Here is a 21125-nt window from a genome sequence, read left to right as displayed (position 1 = left end):
TAATTTCCATAGGTCTTCTCTAAGCAGGAAAAGCTTAGTTTTACTCGAGACAACCCGCTGAAATGGTACTGGCCCTGATATACCATATTTTTCGCTCTATAAGACGCACCAGACCACAAGACGCACCTAGTTTTTGGAGGAGGAAAACAAGAAAAAAAATATTCTGAATCTCAGAAGCCAGAACAGCAAGAGGGATTGCTGCGCAGTGAAAGCAGCAATCCCTCTTGCTTTTCTGGCTTCTGGGATAGCTCCGCAGCCTGCATTCGCTCCATAAGACGCACACACATTTCCCCTTACTTTTTAGGAGGGAAAAAGTGAATCTTATAGAGCAAAAAATATGGTAAATGTTGGCTTCTGTTCTTCCTCTCACTGCAATTTTAATTGCTGTATGCATCATTTTGTAGGTGTTTCATTGTGGTTGGGTTTTTCTTTTTTTAAGTGTGAACCACTTTTGAAATTAAGACAAAAAAGCCCAGGATATGATGTTAAAAAACCAACAGCAGTAATTCCGTTCTCTTCCCAGGTTCCCTCCTCTGTTCCTTCTTAGGCAGCAGAGCATGGGTTAAGTCCATAAGGCACCCTCCATCCGTTGCCATACTCCAACTCCCATCAGCCCTTGCGGCCAGCATGGGCAATGGCACAGCCAAACCTCATCTGAGAGGCCAACCTGATGTCTTCCTCCAAGGCTGCAAAGGATTCAAAACAGCAATACTTCCCAACAAGGTGAGGCAGTAGGCAGCTATAAAGTTACTCACCCAATTAAGGCCACCATCTGTTCCACTATATGTTTGCTGAATGTGATAATGACAAAAAGTTTCTGAAAGAGGGAAAACATCCGTCAGAGGCATATTCAACTGAAGGGGAAGCCAAAACAATTCAAGATTACAGCCCGTCTTCCAATGCAATTAATCATGCTCTCCTGTTATTTTGTTACCCCTTTGCCTTGACATTTCTTCCAGTGTGAAGGTCATCTAGGCCTTAAACTAGGCACACAACTTTGGCTGGAAAAGGCAGCTTTGTGTCTCTCTTCTCCCCTGATCCCACAATGTTTTACCCATTGTGTCTCAGTGTCCTCATCACTTTAAAGTGGGGACCAGATACATTCGTTACGTAATGGTCTGGTTGACAGGCAATGCTAAGCCAAACCGTAGCCAAGCACAAAGGAGCAAGTAGGCAGGTACACACAGTAAAAGTCACGGCCGCTACATGATGGAGCTAAATAGGTAAAGGGTAAAGGGACCCCTGACCATTAGGTCCAGTCGTGGCCGACTCTGGGGTTGCGGCGCTCATCTCGCTTTATTGGCCGAGGGAGCCGGCGTACAGCTTCCGGGTCATGTGGCCAGCATGACTAAGCCACTTCTGGCGAACCAGAGCAGCGCAAGGAAACGCCGTTTACCTTCCCGCCGGAGCGGTACCTATTTATCTACTTGCACTTTGACGTGCTTTCGAACTGCTAGGTTGGCAGGAGCAGGGACTGAGCAACGGGAGCTCATCCCGTCGCGGGGATTCGAACTGCTGACCTTCTGATCGGCAAGTCCTAGGCTTTGTGGTTTAACCCACAGCGCCACCCACATCCTAAATACCTGCAGCTAAATGATGATTTGGTCTAGCATTGCGTCCGAACCTGGGGGGGGGGTGCAAGTTTTGCCTTACCTCCAGACAAACCCCAAGCAGTAATCTAAGAACAAACCTTGGCTACCCTTTGTGCTTTGTCTGGCTTGAGACAAACCATGAACTCAGTGCTAAGCCAAACCATGGATTAGTGCAGCAGCAGGATGACCAAGGGAGAAGCGAAATGGCTGTGACTTTTACTGTGAGTACCCCTCAGGCTTGCGTAGTGTGTGAAATGGGCCACCGGGAGGCTGTGAAGTATTTCCAACGCTGCCCCCTCTTGTACAAGGAGTTGCTAACCTATGACCCCCCCCCAATGTTGCTGAACTACTATCAGCTTCAGCCAGCATGGCCTATGGCAAGGGATGCAAAAACTGCTGTTTTGCAAAATACAGAAGCAAAATTCAAGGCTGTGCAAACGAAATGTAAGCAGCTTTTAAAGAAGGGACAGGGAACTTGTAATATATCAGGACTACAATTTTCATCATTCCTGACCGGATCATCATGCTGGCTGGGCCTGAACAAAGCTGGCGTTGAAACACACACCTGCAGGGCCACAGATTGTTCCCATTCGTGCTTTAAAGTCTTTAATTTATTGGCCGTTGGGCGGATCAAAATCTGCCATGGCCAGGAAAATAAGATGCTCTTTGCACTAAAAGCTCATTACGTGGTAAAAGTATGCTTGGACTGTACCATATCAGACCATGGGAAAGCGATTGAGGGAAAATTATCCCTACATATCAAAAACAAATCCATAAAGACAAGGAATTTGTGCGTGTGTTTCTTTTAAAGTGCAGAGTACATTTTTTTTTCCAAAATGGAGAATTTAAAATACTTTAACCCAACTAGCAGACAGGACTGGTGCCATCCAGAAGCAAGCTTATCACTTGACGAGGTATCTGTCCTCTTAAAATAGGTATCCAAGTTTTGTTTTGTTTCTAAATGGATTGTTTGCTCAAGGAATTCAGAGAAAAACAACTTTAAAAATAAAACAAAATAATGGGGAAATTGTGTGTCAGTGACAGATACAACCGCAAGGGCACCAGACTCCATAAATCAAGGATGAAGGGAGCATTTTGTGGTTTGAGCCACCTCCAGATCTCCCCACCCCAGCCTCCCTTTCACTAAATTGGGGGTGAGTGGCTCTTTCTACTACAGATCACTTGCATGCACTTGGGCGCAGTCCACGCCCCATAAGGAGAGCGGTGTAGCTAAAAGTCAAGAAATTAGGAGGATCTCACAAGTTTAAGTTCAAAGCCCGTTCAGGTGCAAAGCACCCATTAAATGTGGTCCTCTGCACATATTTTGTTACTCCTGTCCATCGGCCTCGCTAGATAGGGCTGATGGGAGCCCATCAAAACCGCAAAGGCCGCTGGCTCTGCAAACCTTTCGGCATCCCTGAGCCACCTGCCTCATGCATGTGAGGGGATCCAGTTTGGCCCCATAAAGGACCCTCACTCTGAGAATCAGCTCGCCATTAGTACACGGGACTCCATTTTGCGGTGCGGATTTAAAGGCCAATTAAACGCAACAGTAAAACGAGCTGCTGGGCTGAGCCCAGAAGCTTCCTGTTTGGCATGGAGGGCAGGGGATTACACCATAAATCTTCTGTGACAGCTACATTTCCTAAAATCCTCAGCTACATCAGAAAAAAATAAACACACACACAAGAAAAGTTTAGGGCTCTGTACCACAATGCGTGTGGATAAACAGACACAACGAGATAATAGTTCCACGCTGGCTGAAAGCTGGGAGTAAGGAGGGGGAGATCACACACTTTTATGACAGATGCAGGATTTACCCAATGTTGAATAGTCTGGGAAATCCACTCACGCCATCACCCCAAAACCACATGTGGGTGTAGATCATTATAAATGACATTCTGAAACAACAACTATGGAACAGCACGTCCTCTAAAACTTATCTCACCAGAGCAAGGTTTTCCCCCAGCTCCCAGACTATTTATCCTCAGGGAAGCCTATAGATGTTTAGTTATCCTACTGACTAATAGTGAACTCATTCTCCCCGATTGTCTGGGCAGTGTGGGCCGGGATTGATGGCACATGTAGCCTAACATCTGGAAGGCAAGATGTTGGCCACCTCTGTCATTTTCACACTTTTGATGTTATGAAAGGGTTGAACTATCCTTGTAGAGGTATTATAATCCCCCAATATGACCTTTTTCTTTAACAGGATGCAACATGCATATGGTAGCTAAATGTTATCAAATCATGTTTCTTTTAATTAAGCGAAAAAACAGCAGCTAATATTCACAGAGTACATAATTAAAGGTCTTAAAGTAATCTCAATAGAGGATAAGCATTCAAATTTTCTTGTCCCTTGTTACACCAGAACATGATTTTCAAGAGGTTATTTTTCAAAGGTTATCATTTTGCCTACGCTCTCTGACCTGGATTATATTAGTCAGTTTAACCCTACAGGCTATATCCCAAACTTTGGCCAACCAGTACTACAAATTAGGGGGACTCAGGTTTTACTCCAATTTACAATCAATATTTATACATACTGCATGTAGTAAAGAGAGGATTGTCTCCCTACAAGACACAGGTCCACAAGACGTAATACTTTTTATTAAAAGCTATGGGTGCTGTGCTAATTATTAGACTTTCAATTGTTCTTTTTCTGCAAACCATTCAGGGCACAAGGTATTTGTGGAAAATGTGGCATATAAATAAACTGACTATGACTAATATTATTGTTTCCTTTATTGCAGATGGGGAAGTAGGGTGGTGGGAAGAAGGTTGAGCCACTTAATGCTTTCATGGCAGATGCAAAATGCAAAGCAGGTTCACATATTTTGTGCTTTTAGTCGTTAGGCTGCCCCAGGAGGTGGGGTGGGTGGTGGGTGGGAAAAGAATAACGGTAGGTCTGATAGTGACGTCACCGGCACATTCCAATCAGTGCTCAACATTAACACAGCCAGTGTTAGAGACTGCCTGGAAACAGCAATTACGATTGAGATTGGAAGTGCGTGAAAGGGCCCGGATGGAAGCACAGTGTTTCTGCAAGAGAGGCCAGCGCCATTACCTGAATGTGCATCTTGATTATTGCTTTTCCAATCAGGGTGGCGCCAAAGAACGTCCAAAAGGGAACGAGGAAATGTCCACATGTTATCCCGGCCAGGTCGAAAAGAGGGTTTGGAATCTGTAAAGTTAAGAGAGAGGAAAAGGAGTGAGATAAGATGGAGAATTTCCCCATAACTTGATTACAGTGGTACCTCGGGTTACATACGCTTCAGGTTACATATGCTTCAGGTTCCAGACTCCGCTAACCCAGAAATATTACCTCAGGTTAAGAACTTTGCTTCAGGATGAGAACAGAAATTGTGCTCCAGCAGCGCGGTGGCAGTGGGAGGCCCCATTAGCTAAAGTGTTGCTTCAGGTTAAGAACAGTTTCAGGTTAAGAACGGACCTCCGGAACGAATTAAGTACTTAACCCGAGGTACCACTGTAATGCCAAACAGCCACTGGGAAACAGGACAAGTCCATGGAGAATCACAGGCCTAGCAACAGTTCTCAGCCATAAACAGAACCTCCATGTTTCGGGGCAGTCTATACATCTTTCATCATCACTGGCATTTATTCGTCATGTTCTACAAAAAATGCCTCAAAGCAACTTAAACTACTCAAACAGCCGAAGATCAATTAAAAACCAAGCAACAAAGGGATAAAAATACAGCAAACAGTATTAGGAAGATTAGTTGCTGAAGGTGTGTGGGGGGGGGATAGTGGAGGAGGGTTTTTGCTGTGATGCTGTGCTTGTGGGCTTCTGGGAGTCCACCATGAGAAGAACAAGACTCTGGACTAGACAGGCCAGTGGCCTGATTCAGAAGGCTCCTATGTTCCCAGTGGTATATGGATAGCCACTGTGGAAAATAGGGATGTTGGGTTTTAGATCAGCCTTCTGTTACCTGGAGCCCTCCAGATGTTTTGGCCTCCAATTCCCATCAACCCCCAGCCAGCTTGACCAATGGCTGAGGATGATGGGAGCTGCAGTCCAACCATATCTGGAAGATACCATGTTGAGGAAGGCCAAACTGGATCCTTCATCTTCCAGTGGTCGGTCAGGACCCTCTAGGAGACCAAGGTGGGTTGTAAACACAGCACCACCACCCTACAAGCCTTTAAATGCATGTTTGGGTTAATGGTGGGTCCAGGGTCTGGAAAGCTTGAAGACTACTGCAGTAGATGAGCCTCACGTCTCCTTAGGAAGTCCTTAATCCTTTGGAAAAACAACACAAAATATGTGAGCTCTCATTTTCTCCTAATTTAAAAAAGGCTCGTGCCCAAGAATGTTAGTGTTACAGCACATAAATTTCCAAAAAACTGGGGAGACCTCAGCTAGACAATGTCCCAGACAAACAACAGACCCTGCCCCGATTCTCTCTTGCTAGCCCCAGATTAGAAACAGCTCGCAGACGTCTTTCGTAAGAAATGCACAAAACCACAGCCAGCCATTTTAAAGCCATACATTAAAAAGAAGGCTCCCCCATCAGCCCCCACCCCCCAAACAAGTGTACTTGGCCCGGTGAGTCAGTCTCTGAGACTGATCCCTCATGAATCGCATCTGAAACAAAAGCCAGAAGGGGGGAAAACAAAATAAAATCAACCTTGGTATTTATCGCTGTGCGTGTGTGCTGCTGAGAGAAAGATGAAGCCAAAAAAAGGTTTGTTCTACCAAAACCGGGATGTGCGTCTTTTCACCCTGCTCCTACATGAGTCACGTGACCTGCATGGGATCACTGAGCCCCAAAGACGTGTTCTTTTGGGGGCCATGCTTGCACACGCTTTTTGGGGTGCTGTGTGAGATTGCGGCCCCCCAAAAGTGCTTTTTTGGGGTGTAGGAAGAGCTTTTTTGGGGTGAGATTTGGGGGGAAATCATGGCGCCCAAAATGGCCGCTGTGCTCTTGCGCGAGAAAACAGGATGTCTCATTTTTCCCTGGGACGCTTGTGGGGTATACAGTGGTACCTCGGGTTACATACGCTTCAGGTTACAGACTCTGCTAACCCAGAAATATTACCTCGGGTTAAGAACTTTGCTTCAGGATGAGAACAGAAATCGTGCTCCGGTGGTGCGGCAGCAGCAGGAGGCCCCATTAGCTAAAGTGGTGCTTCAGGTTAAGAACAGTTTCAGGTTAAGAACGGACCTCCGGAACGAATTAAGTACTTAACCTGAGGTACCACTGTATTATTATTGTACACGCCATCTTTCCTCCACAGAGCTCCAGGCTTCCGTTTCTCCATTTTATCCCCACAACAACCCTGTGTGGTAGGTTAGGAAGCCTATAGGAAGCCTATCATGCAACTGTAAATGATTGTAACATTTTGCTAGCAGCGCCGTGTGCACACCACCCTCTTGGGATTTTTTGGTAATTTGTCAGAGACGCAGGCTGATATGGAGTTAGACCTACTGGTCCATTTGGCTTGGCACTGTCTACACTGACTAGCAGTCACGCTTCAGGCAGGCAATACCTGGAGATACCAGGAACCTTGTATATGCAAGGTAGATATGCTCTACCACTGCAGTACAGCCCTTCCCAGTGTTGGACTGGGATACCAAGACCCAAACAGCTACTAGCCACCCCCGAGAGTTTGCGTGGATCTTGGGCCCCAATCCACTCACTTTCACAGAAAGCAGACTCTCATTCTCTGTCAAGTGCTGCTTTTGAAAACTCCCTCACGTTTCAAAAAGCAGCTTGCAGTTGGTCTGGGGGTGAGGGAGGGCTGCTATCTGATAAGGAGGAGGAGGAGGAGGAGGAGGAGGAGGAGGAGGAGGAGGAGGAGGAGAAGAAGAAGAAGAAGAAGAAGAAGAAGAAGAAGAAGAAGAAGAAGAAGAAGAAGAAGAAGAATTTATTATTTCTACCAGGCCAATCTGGCTGGGTTTCCCCAGCCACTCTGGGCGGTTCCTGACAGAATTAAAAGCACAACAAAACATCGAACATTAAAACCTTCCTTAAACAGGGCTGCCTTCAAATGTCTTCTAGAAGTCAGATAGTTGTTTATTTCCTTGACATCTGGTGGGAGGGCGTTCCACAGGGCGGGCACCACCACCGAAAAGGCCCTCTGTCTGGTTCCCTATAACCTCACTTCTCACAGGGAGGGAACCGCCAGAAGGCCCTCCTCAGAGCTGGACCTCAGTGAATGATGGGGGTGGAGACGCTCCTTCAGGAAAACCCCGCAAACCCCTCGAGTGCACAAAACCCCCGCCATGCACAGCTCACTGATTCTGCAGAGTAAGTGAGTAAAGAAACCCAACGTACCAAAATCTACATCGCAGTCTCTGAAAGATCTATTGCTCCGATCTTGCCTCTTTGCAATCGCCCCTGCGGAGGGGTACTGTGTACTTTTTTGGGGGGGCAGACATTCCACGGCTTCGGGACAATTGCTGTGGCAGCCCATAATAGTCCAGCACCTCACACATTGTCTAAACACAGAACAGGGCCTTGTCCAACTGATGGTTGCTGGGATGGGAGGTGATGTATCAGGGCCGACGAACCTGTGGCCCTCCAGATGTTTTGGGATTCCCAACCCTCATCAGCCCCAATCAGCATGGACAAGGGCAAGGGATGATGGGTGTTGTAGTCCAGCCACTGGCATTGTTACAGGTTCCACAAAATATCTGCTCCACAGTTGTAAGAAATCAATCTTATGGATATGGCAGCATCTGCACTTTGGAACTCCCTGCTTATTGACATCAGGCAGTACTTATTTAAGCAACTGATTGAAACAGGCAGTTTGGGCAACCCTACCCATACACAGTGCTGCTGCTGTGTTTTAATCTCTTTTTTTACTGTTAATTTTAATTATTTTTAAAAAAACTAGCTGGCTTTTATTGGTAGTTTTAATACAGTGGTACCTCAGGTTAAGTACTTAATTCGTTCCGGAGGTCCGTTCTTAACCTGAAACTGTTCTTAACCCGAAGCAGCACTTTAGCTAATGGGGCCTCCTGCTGCTGCTGCGCCGCTGGAGCACGATTTTTGTTCTCATCCTGAAGCAAAGTTGTTAACCCGAGGTACTATTTCTGGGTTAGCGGAGTCTGTAACCTGAAGCGTATGTAACCCGAGGTACCACTGTATTTGTCAACCACTTAGAAGTTTTACTTACTACAATCAAGAAGTATAGGAATTTAGTTCAGTAAGTAAGGTAAAGGTAAAAGTAAAGGTACCCCTGCCTGTTCGGTCCAGTCTTGCCAGACTCTAGGGTTGTGCGCTCATCTCACTCTATAGGCCGGGAGCCAGCGCTGTCCGCAGACACTTCCGGGTCACGTGGCCAGCGTGACAAGCTGCATCTGGCGAGCCAGCGCAGCACACGGAACGCCGTTTACCTTCCCGCTGGTAAGCGGTCCCTATTTATCTACTTGCATTTAAGAGTGCTTTCGAACTGCTAGGTTGGCAGGCGCTGGGACCAAACGCCGGGAGCGCACCCCGCCGCGGGGATTCGAACCGCCGACCATGCGATCGGCAAGTCCTAGGCGCTGAGGTTTTACCCACAGCGCCACCCGCGTCCCTAGCTCAGTAAGTATAATGAATAAAAATAGTCCAGCAAATGTACCTGGAGGCCTAAATGTCGCCACCCAACCCTCGCAATGGATGCCCAAACATGGAAATAACAGCAATGGACTACCTTACTAGCTTGTTGTAGCGTAAGGCCTACTGAGAAAGAATGTACCTGGGATAGCTTTGAGCCATCTAAAATGCTCATTATTAATGTTACTGCCCCAGCTAAATGGTCAACCTTTGCTTAAAAGGATCGTAAAAATATCCGACCTGCCACGCTGATGCGCTAAGTGTTCAGACGCATTATACAGCACATTTAAAATGTGACTCTTTATCCCCAGTCTAGACAAGGTATGCAAGAGAAATGCAACAGCCTGGATTTGGCCCAGATTAACACAGCTCTCCTTGAAGAAGATAAATTCATCCAGAGTCCTGTCAGTACCTACTCTGGCTAAAAGGGGCTTCCTCCGTCCCACTCCTTTTTTTAAAAGGAGAGAGGGGTATGAGCAAATAAGAAAACTCAAGTCTGGTTCATTTATCCTTCTTTTCTGCAATTACTGCACTCACAGTGAGATCATAACATATATAATTTCAATAATAATAATAAATTATAATAATGCAATTTTTTCAAAGTTGGCAAATGTATCTCTCTACTTTTGTCTTGCAAACTGGACAGTGAAACAGGATGGGTGGGTTGCAACTTTTCATTTGGGTTATGTTATACTTGTCTTTCAAAATCAATAAAGGCGCTGTATGTGCTAAAATGAGAATAAAATGAAAACATTTTAAATAGCCAATACAATCCTCAGTCCCTAACAGGGTCCCAGACAGCTGGGGTCAGGCAGTCTAGGCCAAAGTTAGCCAACGTGGCACCCTACAGATGATTTGGACTACAACTCCCATTATCTCTGATCATTGGCTGGGGATGATTGGAGTTGTAGTCCAAAACGACGGGAGGAGGGGAAACCATGTTGGCTATCCCCATATTGAGTTATAAGAACAAATGTTTCTGCGTTCGTTTTGCTGGAGTTCTGGTTCCAACCCTCCTGCGGCCTTCAGCATGGGGGTGTATCATATAAACTTGTTACCAAAGGCAGAGTTAAATTTGACTATAGAAGAACTTTGCAGAGTAAACCAATTAAAACTCTTGAGACCCTGGGGAAGACGTCGTCCCTTTCAGAACCCTTTAAATATCCGATTTCCTTCTATTTATCTGTGCGATTAACGCAATGGCGCTGGTGCCACTGGCAGGAAAGAATCTGGTGACTGATTCACTGCTACTACGAGCAGAACCCAGAGGAGATGTGTTTACTTGTCTCGGTAGGAAAAGGAGGACAAAATGTTCTGGAGATTAAGCTGTGGATGTCGTAATGTACAAGGGTAAGGAGGAAGGCGGACTCAAAAGACAAATCACATTTTTCCAAATTAAAACGTGCACCAACATTGCACAACCTACGAAGGGGGAGGGGGAAAACCCATCACATTCACCAGAAATGGTGTGCATCATTTTCCAGGTAAACCTCGGTCCCGCCTTGCAGGGCGGTCGTCACGAACAGAAAACTTCACCCTATAGCTGGAGAGGGGTGAGAGGCAGTCTGGAGCTAACCTGGGCTCAACTTTACCCGACTGCCAAATTTCGGATGAGCTGGTTAAAGCTCTGAGCGGGCAGTACCTTTAAAGTACTCCTTTTCCACTTTTAGAGTCACAGATTACACCCAAAGCATTCTGGGAACTGTAGTTTGTTAAAAGAGCTAAGCGGCGCCAGGAGACCCTTAACAAACTGCAGTTCCCGGGATTCCTTGAGCATCGGAGAGCCATGATTTTAAAAGTGAAATAAGAGTGCTTTAACCGTACAATGTGGATGTGGTCTGGGCCTATATGTAATGGGGGACGTCACAATTTCCCCTCTCACCTACATCTGTTTAAATTTTGTTCCCTGTTCAGTTCAAGTTTATTAATGCGTGATTGTTTACAATGAGGACAAGAGTATGAGAAAGCACGCATTTTTAAAATGTTAATATAGTTTTGCCCTAAATTGTAACATTTTTGATATTTGCTGGTCTGAGGGCACATCTAGTGAACTTGCTTGATGAAGCTGAGGTCTGCCCAGAGTTTTAACGGGATCCAGGCCAGAAACCCCCATATACCGTATTTTTCGCTCTATAAGACGCACCAGACCACAAGACGCACCTAGTTTTTGGAGGAGGAAAACAAGAAAAAAAATATTCTGAATCTCAGAAGCCAGAACAGCAAGTGGGATCACTGCGCAGTGAAATCAGCAATCCCTCTTGCTGTTCTGGCTTCTGGGATAGCTGCGCAGCCTGCATTCGCTCCATAAGACGCACACACATTTCCCCTTACTTTTTAGGAGGGAAAAAGTGAGTCTTATAGAGCAAAAAATACAGTAAGTTGCCTCGATGGAAATGAACTAAATTTTGCTAGAACCAGTGCATTTGCTTCGAAACAGATGCAGAATGTTTATTTCAAATGCACAATTAAATAAATCCCCACTCTTGTCTCGCTGGGTGAACTTATGCCCACAGCTATCTTTCAGACTAACCTACCTCATAGGTTTGTTGTTAGGATAAAATGATGAGGAGAGAGAGAAGGCTACCGCTGAGGCCCTCCGAGGAAGAAGGGGATATAAACTAATGCAGCAATAACAATAATGAGAAATAATAATATTTTGAAAATGAGAATTTCACGAAAGCGCAAAGTCTGACTCACTTTCCTTCACAAAAAAAGCAAAGCAATACAATTGAACTGCTTAGGTGCCCTTCCGCACAAAAGGCATCTCACAAAAAAAGAGGGGAAAATAGCTGCTGCTTAATTACTACATTTATTTATTTCGTTCCATCTATTAATAGCTTCCTATAAAACATCTTACGGCACATTAAACTTTTAAAAGCCAACAGGGGCAACATAATGTCATAATGAAGGGAATTTTTTTTTTTACCAAAGCAGGCCATGAGTTAGCAGATAATTTAACAAGCACACAGAAAAAAAGTAAAAATGGAGGCAGACAAGGACAGTTTAAATCTCTTTCCCTCCCTCCCACCCCATGATTTCCAGTTATATTGAGCTTACTTCAGCTCAAGTCAGCTTATTCAAAGATGCCTCATGCGAGGGTGACTGAAAGCTGGTGAGTCAGATCCAGCATCTCTAATGCAATGAAGGCCTGAACTGAGTGACTCAAATGAGCTGCTAGACATGGATCAGGCCGAAAAGCTTTCTAAAGTACATTTCTGTAGGCTTTAATGCGTATGCTTCCAAATCTGCTCCAAAATGCTGTTAGGTTGGTGTCATCCTGGGAATCTGAATGGCACGGTTCCCAAAAAATAAAACAAAAAGATCTTAAAATGAAACAGAAAACATAGAAACATAAAATAAGTAAAATCAAAATAAAACGGGTTTAGCCAGCTGAAAGACCAAAACAAACACGGAAAGGTTTCTGTTTTTTGCCCTCCAACTATTTCTATCATAACCCTGAACAGAGATTATTTTATCACGACCCAATGTTATAAAAAGTGGTAAGGTTAATTTACAAATGAATCGACTTCCTCATTCTGCTGTTTTATTAGGAAATCAAGAATTTACGCTCGGGGTGTACTGATTCAAGGTGTTACTAATGATATACAAAGTCCTCTATGTCTTGGGACAAGTTAATTTAAGTCAGGGTTCTTTTGAGGGGGGTGCCTTTGGCCCTTTAGAGGGTTACCGAACTGCAGCCCCCCCCCCAGCCCCACCAAGAATGGGCCATGGGCAGGGATGCTGGGAGTCATAGTTTAGTAACATCTAGAGAGACACAAGTTCCTCGCCACTGGTCGTTTCATGAATTTGTGTAATGCAAGGCTGTCATTAAAAAAACCAACACCTTCTGGTTGGGTAGATGTCGCAATGCAGAGCGCTAACAAGATATACACGCAGCTAGCAATTGCAAACCGGACCTGCAAGACTGTGCCCTTTGGGGATGATTTCAGGACCGGGACCGAGATGAAGTCCTTGCTTATTGACAATCCACAGGCAGCCCAAATTTTAAAAAAGTAAATAAATATGTAACTCCAAACAATGTGGGGGAAAGAAACTCAGAAATACAAGGCAGTTCACCAACAGTTACAGGCTTAATTGTTAAGAATTTAAACACGGTTAGGACAAAATCAAAACCAGTACACTTTTAACAATTCTGTAAAAGTTTCTTATGTCTCTTTTATAGCTCAGAACACAAACTTCACAACTAATTCGGTTAACATGATACTGTATGCATCCATAACCAAGAAAGCTGTAAACCACTCTAAAGACCATCTTGGGAATAGAGCAATTAAGGACAAATAACTCTGGTTCTTTCGACAGAATACTAAGCATGGGTGGTGCCGTTTTAATTCTAATTTAACAGCATTGTCTGCTGTGTGAACGTATGAGGTATTGTTTTTAACACATTTGGCTATATAGACTCCGTTTCCCAAACCAAGTTACCTATAGGACACCACAGAAGTTCTGAGAAAACTACTTAACGTCCGATCTCAGCTGGGTGGTATACACATTTAATATAAATAAACAGAAATGTGTGTCTGAGTGACGACAACAACAAATATGAAACGTGTTTTCTGAGCCGCAAGAGACCACTAACAGTCACGTCCCTGAAGACCCCAGTGACTGGGCAATCCTTAAGTTATATATATATAAGCAATCCTTAAGTTATCCTGGACTCAAGCTGTTCAGCACCTAGTAAATTAATATAAGAACCTCAAAACTAACCACAATTACTTTAGCTTTGGGGAAGAGTACGGACCTTCAGAACGGTGTACTGCTATGGGCCGCAAATTATGCCAACATCATCATGGCTCACTTAGAATGAAGCTTTCTCAACTACAACCCTCCCAAAAAGCTTCTCTTTTTTTAATCTGAGATAACACCGTTAACACCTCTTTTTCATCTGGACTCCTAGACAGGAGGTGACGTCCCCCCAGGACTTTTATAACTTTCTCCACATTGTCAGTCCAGACCACCACAAAATCTACTGGCTCTACACAGCCAAGTCCGACAATGCAACACGTCTGTTCAGACTTGGACCAAAACTTGCAACTAAATAAATCACAGGGGGCGTTCCTTGATTGCGGTACCCCACCCAACAAAGTGGGGAAGAGAAGCCTTGGCTCCGCAAGGCCAGATTGGCACCCAGGAGCAACCTGCTGGAGCATGAAAAAGGTAAGAACATCAGAAGATGTTCTGGCTGCTGGACCAGGTCAGGTGGCCCATCTAGTCTAGCTTTCTGTTCTCATGGTGGCCAACCAAATGCTTCTTCGGGGAAGATTGCAGGCTGCGACATTTATTCCCATTTGTAGGTAGGTTGCTTCCAACTGAAGAGGCAGAATATAGCCATTGTGGTAAGCAGCCAATGATAAACGTAAAGGGACCCCTGACCGTTAGGTCCAGTCGTGGCCGACTCTGGGGTTGCAGCGCTCATCTCGTTTTATTGGCCGAGGGAGCCGGCGTACAGCTTCCCGGTCATGTGGCCAGCAGGACTAAGCCGCTTCTGGCAAACCAGAGCAGCGCACGGAAACGCCGTTTACCTTCCCGCTGGAGCAGTACCTATTTATCTACTTGCACTTTGACGTGCTTTCAAACTGCTAAGTTGGTAGGAGCAGGGACCGAGCAACGGGAGCTCACCCCGTCGTGGGGATTCGAACCGCCGACCTTCTGATCGGCAAGTCCTAGTCTCTGTGGTTTAACCCACAGCGCCACCCGCGTCCCACAAGCACCCAATGATAGCCTATGAGAAAAGGGAATGGTTGTCGAAAAGAAATAGAGGAGGCCCTTCCCAGGGAGAAAGGATGCTCTGATTCCAACTAGCAATTGCCACCAGGCTCTGGAAAGGAAAGGAAGAGAGGCACAATCTAGCCTTTGACGCCTGACGGAGGGACAAGGGCTTCAGGGCCCATTGCAATACCTCTGTCTAAGACGCACCAGCAATGGCCTTAATTCAGGGTTCCCCAAACTCCCTGAGTTGCCATCAACCCCAACCCAAACTCTTTGAAACGTAAATGAAAACAAAAGTCAAGAAATATCAAAATGTAACCAACATTTATTCCCCATCAATCACCATTACCAGGAAGTCTAAAATGTAAAAATAACATCTCATTAAATACAGCGGTTCCTCACTGGCAGGTGAGGTGCACTCTGTACATGCTCATTATTGCTGAAGCTCATATTTCCTAATTATTATTTTTTTCACCTTGTAAGCACATTTTCCATCTGCAAGTCCTTTCAAGCCCATGGTCTTTATCCACTGTCTGCACATCCCTGTGCAACCTCAGGGGTTTAATATAAAATGCTTGTTTTCAGCTCGGCCTATTGCTTGGGCATCATCAAACCAACCACCCATCTCTGCCTTGCTCCTTCACTCCTTGTCACGTATGTGTGTTCTCTTTTTCTTAAGTTTTAAAATCTCAGAGTCTGCCCTTCATCTCCTTATTTTGATTTTTTAAATTGATAAGACCCACTTTGAAGGGCAATCTTTGTCTGAAAAGAAGGATTAGAATATGACGATTTGATGAATAATAAAGAAAAGCACATAGACAGCTGTGAGTTCCTTGCTGGGAAAGGTGGAACGGGTAGTGAAAGCTGGGCGTGGAAGGTGGAACGGGACAATTTCAACCCATCCATACATTTATTGGAGAGAAGGAGTAAGGACTTACTGAAGCACATGCCAGGATTCCAAAAAAACCAACTTTCTGCACAAGGTTCTGCACTGCCAGCTTAGCACGGGAGGCAAAGTCCTGTGAACGAAGAAAACAACAAATTAAGTAACCAGAGATGGGGAAAGGGGGAGGAAATAACCAACCAGGGCTGGGGAGTTTATTTTTCCAACCCCACAGGATTGCACAGCCTTTCTCACATCTCCCTTCCCACCCTGCATTGTGCAAGTGTGTTTAATAATTTAAAAAAAGCCTTTATTAAGCGAGAAAGAGGACATAAAACTGACACACTGGTGAACCAGACATCCGGCGGGCTGATTCAGATTGAAAACGCTGAACAATCCCAGATGCTCCTTTGCAGCTCTTCCTGCTAGAGCGACCCTTTCGAACTTTTGTGACACAGACAGGTAACGTTCATCACTCAAGGGGGGGGGACACCTCCCTTGGGATCTCTCCCCTCCACACACACCTGAGCTGGAGTTGGCATCACGGCCATTAAGTCTTTAGAGAATCATAAAAACACAATTAACTGCAATTAGAAAAGGTGTGAACATGGCTTTCTTTTCCGGAAGGGAAGGGTTACAAGCCAGGATTTTTCCATAAAAAAGCCCTCCACAGCCCCACTCAAAACGCTAATAACTCCTGGCTGTGGTTTGGTGGCAGGACATACGCTTGGCACGCAGAAAGGACCAGCCTTTATTATCCCTTGGCACTTTCTGGTTAAAGGAATGTTAAGTACCAAGGACAGGAAAAAATGGACCTGCCCAAAATATTGGGGAGCCATTGTCAGAGGAAATAGCAAGGAGCTGGGTTCCCCCCACCCTTTAAAAAAAATAATCATAAAATGTATATACCATTTAATTGTAAACAAAACATTGAAGCGGTTTACGGACAGAATAAAACAATGCAACAATCAGGAAAAAAGTTAAACACAGCTATTTAAAACACACACAAAATAATTTAAACAAACAAACAAAAAATATTCTTCCAGTAGCACCTTAGAGACCAACTAAGTTTGTTATTGGTATGAGCTTTAACAAACTTAGTTGGTCTCTAAGGTGCTACTGGAAGGAATTTTTTAATTTTGTTTCGACTATGGCAGACCCACACGGCTACCTACATGTAACTAAAATAATTTAAATCAACGATAAGCTAACCACGAGATTGAAACACGTGCCTACATGTCTGGATAGGTTACTGTTTTTAGAAGGTGATGATGAGATCCTGCCTGATGTCAATAGACAGTGAGTTCCACAGTGTTGGGGCTGCCACACTAAAAGACTGATTTCTTACAAAGACAGAACGTGGAATCTCATGTTGGCAGATTTAACAGAGCAAGAAAGAAACGCCACCTGATTCAAATAAAAGGGCTCAAGATCTGGGCTGAAGACATCACATTACTGCAAATAACATGACATTAAAAAAGAACTTATGTAAGCTGTATTTTTGCCATGATATTAAATAAATATGCAACACACACACACAATTTTTAACAAATGTGGAATGAAAAGAAACCCTTATTAATCCCAAACAGAACATTTTTTTGAAACATGGCCTCTGGAAGATGCAAATATGTAACTTATGTTATTGTATTTATAACTAATGGAAGGGCAGCTGACAAAAGCGCAAGTCGCTTAAAGTCATCAAGTCACTTAAAAGCAATTAGAACGGTCATAAATTTGGATAAAACAACTTCATGTTTAAACAAGCAAATAAAACCCACTAAAAACTACAACCAGCCAGCAACACAGCAGCAGAAGGGTAACTAACGACTGGTGATACAGAAGAAGGTTTAAACTCATTTTTCACTGAGGAAAGAGCCAGGCTGAGGGGCTTCACTGGGGAGGTAATTCCTTAGAAGAGGGAGCACAGCCAAGAAAGCCTTGTTAACACACACTCCTTTACTGTATTTTATATATATATAATGTGTGTGTGTGTGTGTGTAATGTGTATATGTACAGTCATACCTCAGGTTACAGACGCTTCAGGTTGCATTTTTCGGGTTATGGACGTGCCAAAACCCAGAAGTACTGGAACGGGTTACTTCTGGGTTTTGGCGGTCGCGCATGCGCAGAAGCGCCAAATCACAACCTGCACGTGCGCAGATGTGCCGCTGCGGGTTGCTAACACTGTGGTTTGTGAACGCTGCGGGTTGCGAACGTGTCTCCCGCACGGATCACGTTCGCAACCCGAGCGTTCACTGTATATGTATATGTACACACACACACACACACACACAGGTTTACTATTATGGAAAGATGTACTCTTGCCTGAAAGATGTATTATTGCCTGAATAAGCCTGGCAGAATAGGAAAGTTTTCAGTAGGCATTTCATAGCTGAAACAGAAGGCACCTGCTGCGTCTCTGTTGGCAGGCCTGGGTCGATGATACCGAAATCTCTGTTTCATGCTGATGTCAAATGAGCTACACCTCAGCTCTGGGGACAGCCAATGACACGCCTGCAGAGGCTCTCAGTGATCAAGCTGAGATATAAGGGCTCAGCTGGTCCCTGAGGTACCGTGGGCCCAAGTTGTTCAGGGGCTTTGTAGATTTATACAAGCAGTTTTAGAGTCTGACTCAGTCACGGGTGGGGAGCCAGGGCAGATGTTTTCACAATGGCGCCACATGTTGCCGGCCGGATGTCCCCACCCACTGACGCTCCTGAGGCAGACCCAAGGGCAGCCCCGGTCTCAGGATGGCCAGGGAACCACCATTTGTTAAGGCAATCTAAGCTAGTGAAAGGCATGTTTAGCCACCGGACGTCATCAGGGCATTCAAGTGTGATGCTGGAACCAGCAGCCCTCCAACTCCTTAAGCGATGGACATTATCCTTGATGGGGAGAGCTTACCCCAAAAGGCTGAGCATTTCAGAGTAGCAAAACCTGTACCAAGAACACCCTTGCTGTTCAGAGATGGAACACTGATCGCCCGAGGAGGAAAATATCCTCAAATGGGTGTTGGGACATCAAACAAGGGGCAGCTTCTAAGGTATATGGCATGGGTTGCCCATACAATGCCTATGGAGCCTGCAAAAGCTCTCAGCAACCACCTCCTCAAAATCCGCCATGCCCCAATGACTGCCATTCCTGCTCAGTTCCTGTTTGCACAGGATTCAGCCTCTTCTAACACTGAACCCACCCTCACGCCTGCTTTTCAATGGGTGCCAAGACTGGACACCTTACCCCATCCATGCTGAACAGAGGAGAGGTGCAAAAGGGGTGTCTCTGCAAAGCCAATATGGCAGTCGATGATGGAGGTGCTGTTTCTCCCATCGATGGGTTGGCCAATCGTTTTGTGATCCTGCCTTTTTCTCTGCTCGTTCCGGCGTGGGAGCCGTATTGCGTCGCGCCATGCTCTTACGGCGGCTGTTTTGTGATATGCCACCCAAAGCAGCCATTTTGTGAATGGAGACCACAGCATCCTCTCAAAATTCCTGACGTGCCCATTGATTCAGGAAGGTTGGTGACCTCTGGTAAATGGAAACCTAAAGTAGCCTAACTGATGGAGAACAATAATCCCAAGAGTAGGACCGGACTTCAAATTCAGGTTGTGGGGAGATTTGTCTATCTGCCGACCAATTAAATAAGGCAGCAGCCCTTAAACTTTCCACCCGAGTTACAATAGACATGCCACTCAGCATTCCTACATCTCATTTGCCTTTATAGAAGCTCAATTTTGGGGAACTTCTGAAGCAACCAACGGTTACAGGGCTCACATTTTACTTTATTTTTTAACCTATACCCCCACCCCAAGTTCCCAACTATACTCTTACAAATATCTAGTACTGCAATACAATAATATATCGTATACAATGCAAAAGAAAGGAGCAAGTTCATGGAAATGCCCTGTGGCAAAATTTTCCAAACCATCTTACGTTAAAAGTATGGACATTCCCAAACATATGAATTTTATATGGAGGCACAGAAATACGACAAAGTATTAAAATGAGTCTGAATGGATCAAGCTAGTTTCGAACAAAGATACTTATAATACAATATTTTATGTTAAAGGCTGACGCAAATATAAACATTATGAGTGAGTCTTCATTTAAATAAATATGGTAATAAATAATTTCCACAGATGTTACACTCTAGGGTGGCAAAACTGCTTTTACAGAATGCGCTCATCCCAGAAAATATACACATCATTTGACTCGGATTAGAAAGTCTGTTGGACAAAAACCAGTTTCAAAGTTTCACCTTGGCTTCAAAAATGCAATATAAAAAATACTAGATAGCAGGTTTTTGAGATAATTAAACAGCAGTTTAAATTATTACTTTTAGGCGACATTTAAAATGCATTCTCTAAAATGGTTTAAAAAAGAGGTTTTGCCTGCTAATTTCAAGACTTTTATTTTTATTTGTTTTAAAGGCCTGATAAGACAAACTTTATAGGGAAGGTAATTATGAGAACAAATTTAACTCCTTAAAAATATATACATTCACCCATACTGAGATCTATTTTATGAATTATTATTTAATGATTATTCTGAACATAAAAAATATGAGTTGGCATTTAGAAATACTATTGTAAATACAATATATAAATGAATAAAATAATATATACAGAAAACAGCAGCCTTTCCCCCCGATTCATATATAATTCAGTGCAGTTCAAATGCCTGGATTTTTTAACATAAAAATTCAAAAGCAAAAATAGGTCCTAAAAAAAAAGAAAATGGAGTTTTTGCACAAAGCTCAAACATTTCTGCCTATTCAAAGCTTATTTACAGCTCACTAGAACTAAAGGAATATGTTACACATACATACTATCATTTCCATCAGCTTTAGATTGAAGATAAACCAGCTGTCATATATTCCTTGTAAGTTGACTCTAAAATATGGGAATTTCTTATTAAATGAACCATAGATGTAAATCTTGCTTCAATTTACCTAGTCTTCATGAGTGCTTGGTTTAAGATTATAGATCGATAATGATTATAATTTATTATCTGCCCTTCATCCTAAGATCCCATGGTTACAACAATTAAAACCCAATATGAAAACTGTGTAAAACAACTTAAATTCACAGAAATTTTGTGGGTCCTAGACATAAAGATATAGATAAGGGCCAGTATTATAAAAAATTTTAAAAATGTGTTTATTAGGTTTGAAAGACAGCCTTGTCAGCAAATCACTTTTCCCCCCAAAAAGCTGGAAAACTTTCAGGAATTAGCAGTTTTATTACACAGTACATTTTAATTTATTTCTTTTAATAGAAAAGACCTGGGTGCTAATAAAATTTCAGTTTGTTCCAGGAAGGCATTTTCAGTGTCTATTATCTACAGATGCCAATATGGAATA

At 44.0% G+C, this 21125-nt stretch overlaps 1 protein-coding gene across 6 annotated transcripts in view; it reads right to left on the bottom strand.

Moving 5' to 3' along the window:
* The window catches only part of VMP1 (vacuole membrane protein 1), a 104419-nt gene that overhangs the window by 22182 nt on the left and 61112 nt on the right, over positions 1–21125 (bottom strand). For 5 of the 6 annotated variants that reach the window (XM_083587887.1, XM_083587891.1, XM_083587889.1 and 2 more), the window contains exons 8-10: positions 15823–15903; positions 4660–4776; positions 756–817 (exon numbers count right to left, since the gene is read on the bottom strand). In XM_083587887.1, the coding sequence (XP_083444013.1) occupies positions 756–817; positions 4660–4776; positions 15823–15903 (260 nt within the window). Of the gene's footprint in view, positions 1–472; positions 818–4659; positions 4777–15822; positions 15904–21125 lie in introns of all 6 variants that reach the window. The other variant, XR_014541939.1, reaches the window with a different exon arrangement.

Source organism: Podarcis filfolensis, assembly GCF_964270895.1.
Source record: "Podarcis filfolensis genome assembly, chromosome: 15".
Classification (NCBI taxonomy): Eukaryota; Metazoa; Chordata; class Lepidosauria; order Squamata; family Lacertidae; genus Podarcis; species Podarcis filfolensis.
The sequence above is the reverse complement of the archived record's forward strand: the minus strand, read 5'-3'. Positions and strand labels throughout refer to the sequence as shown.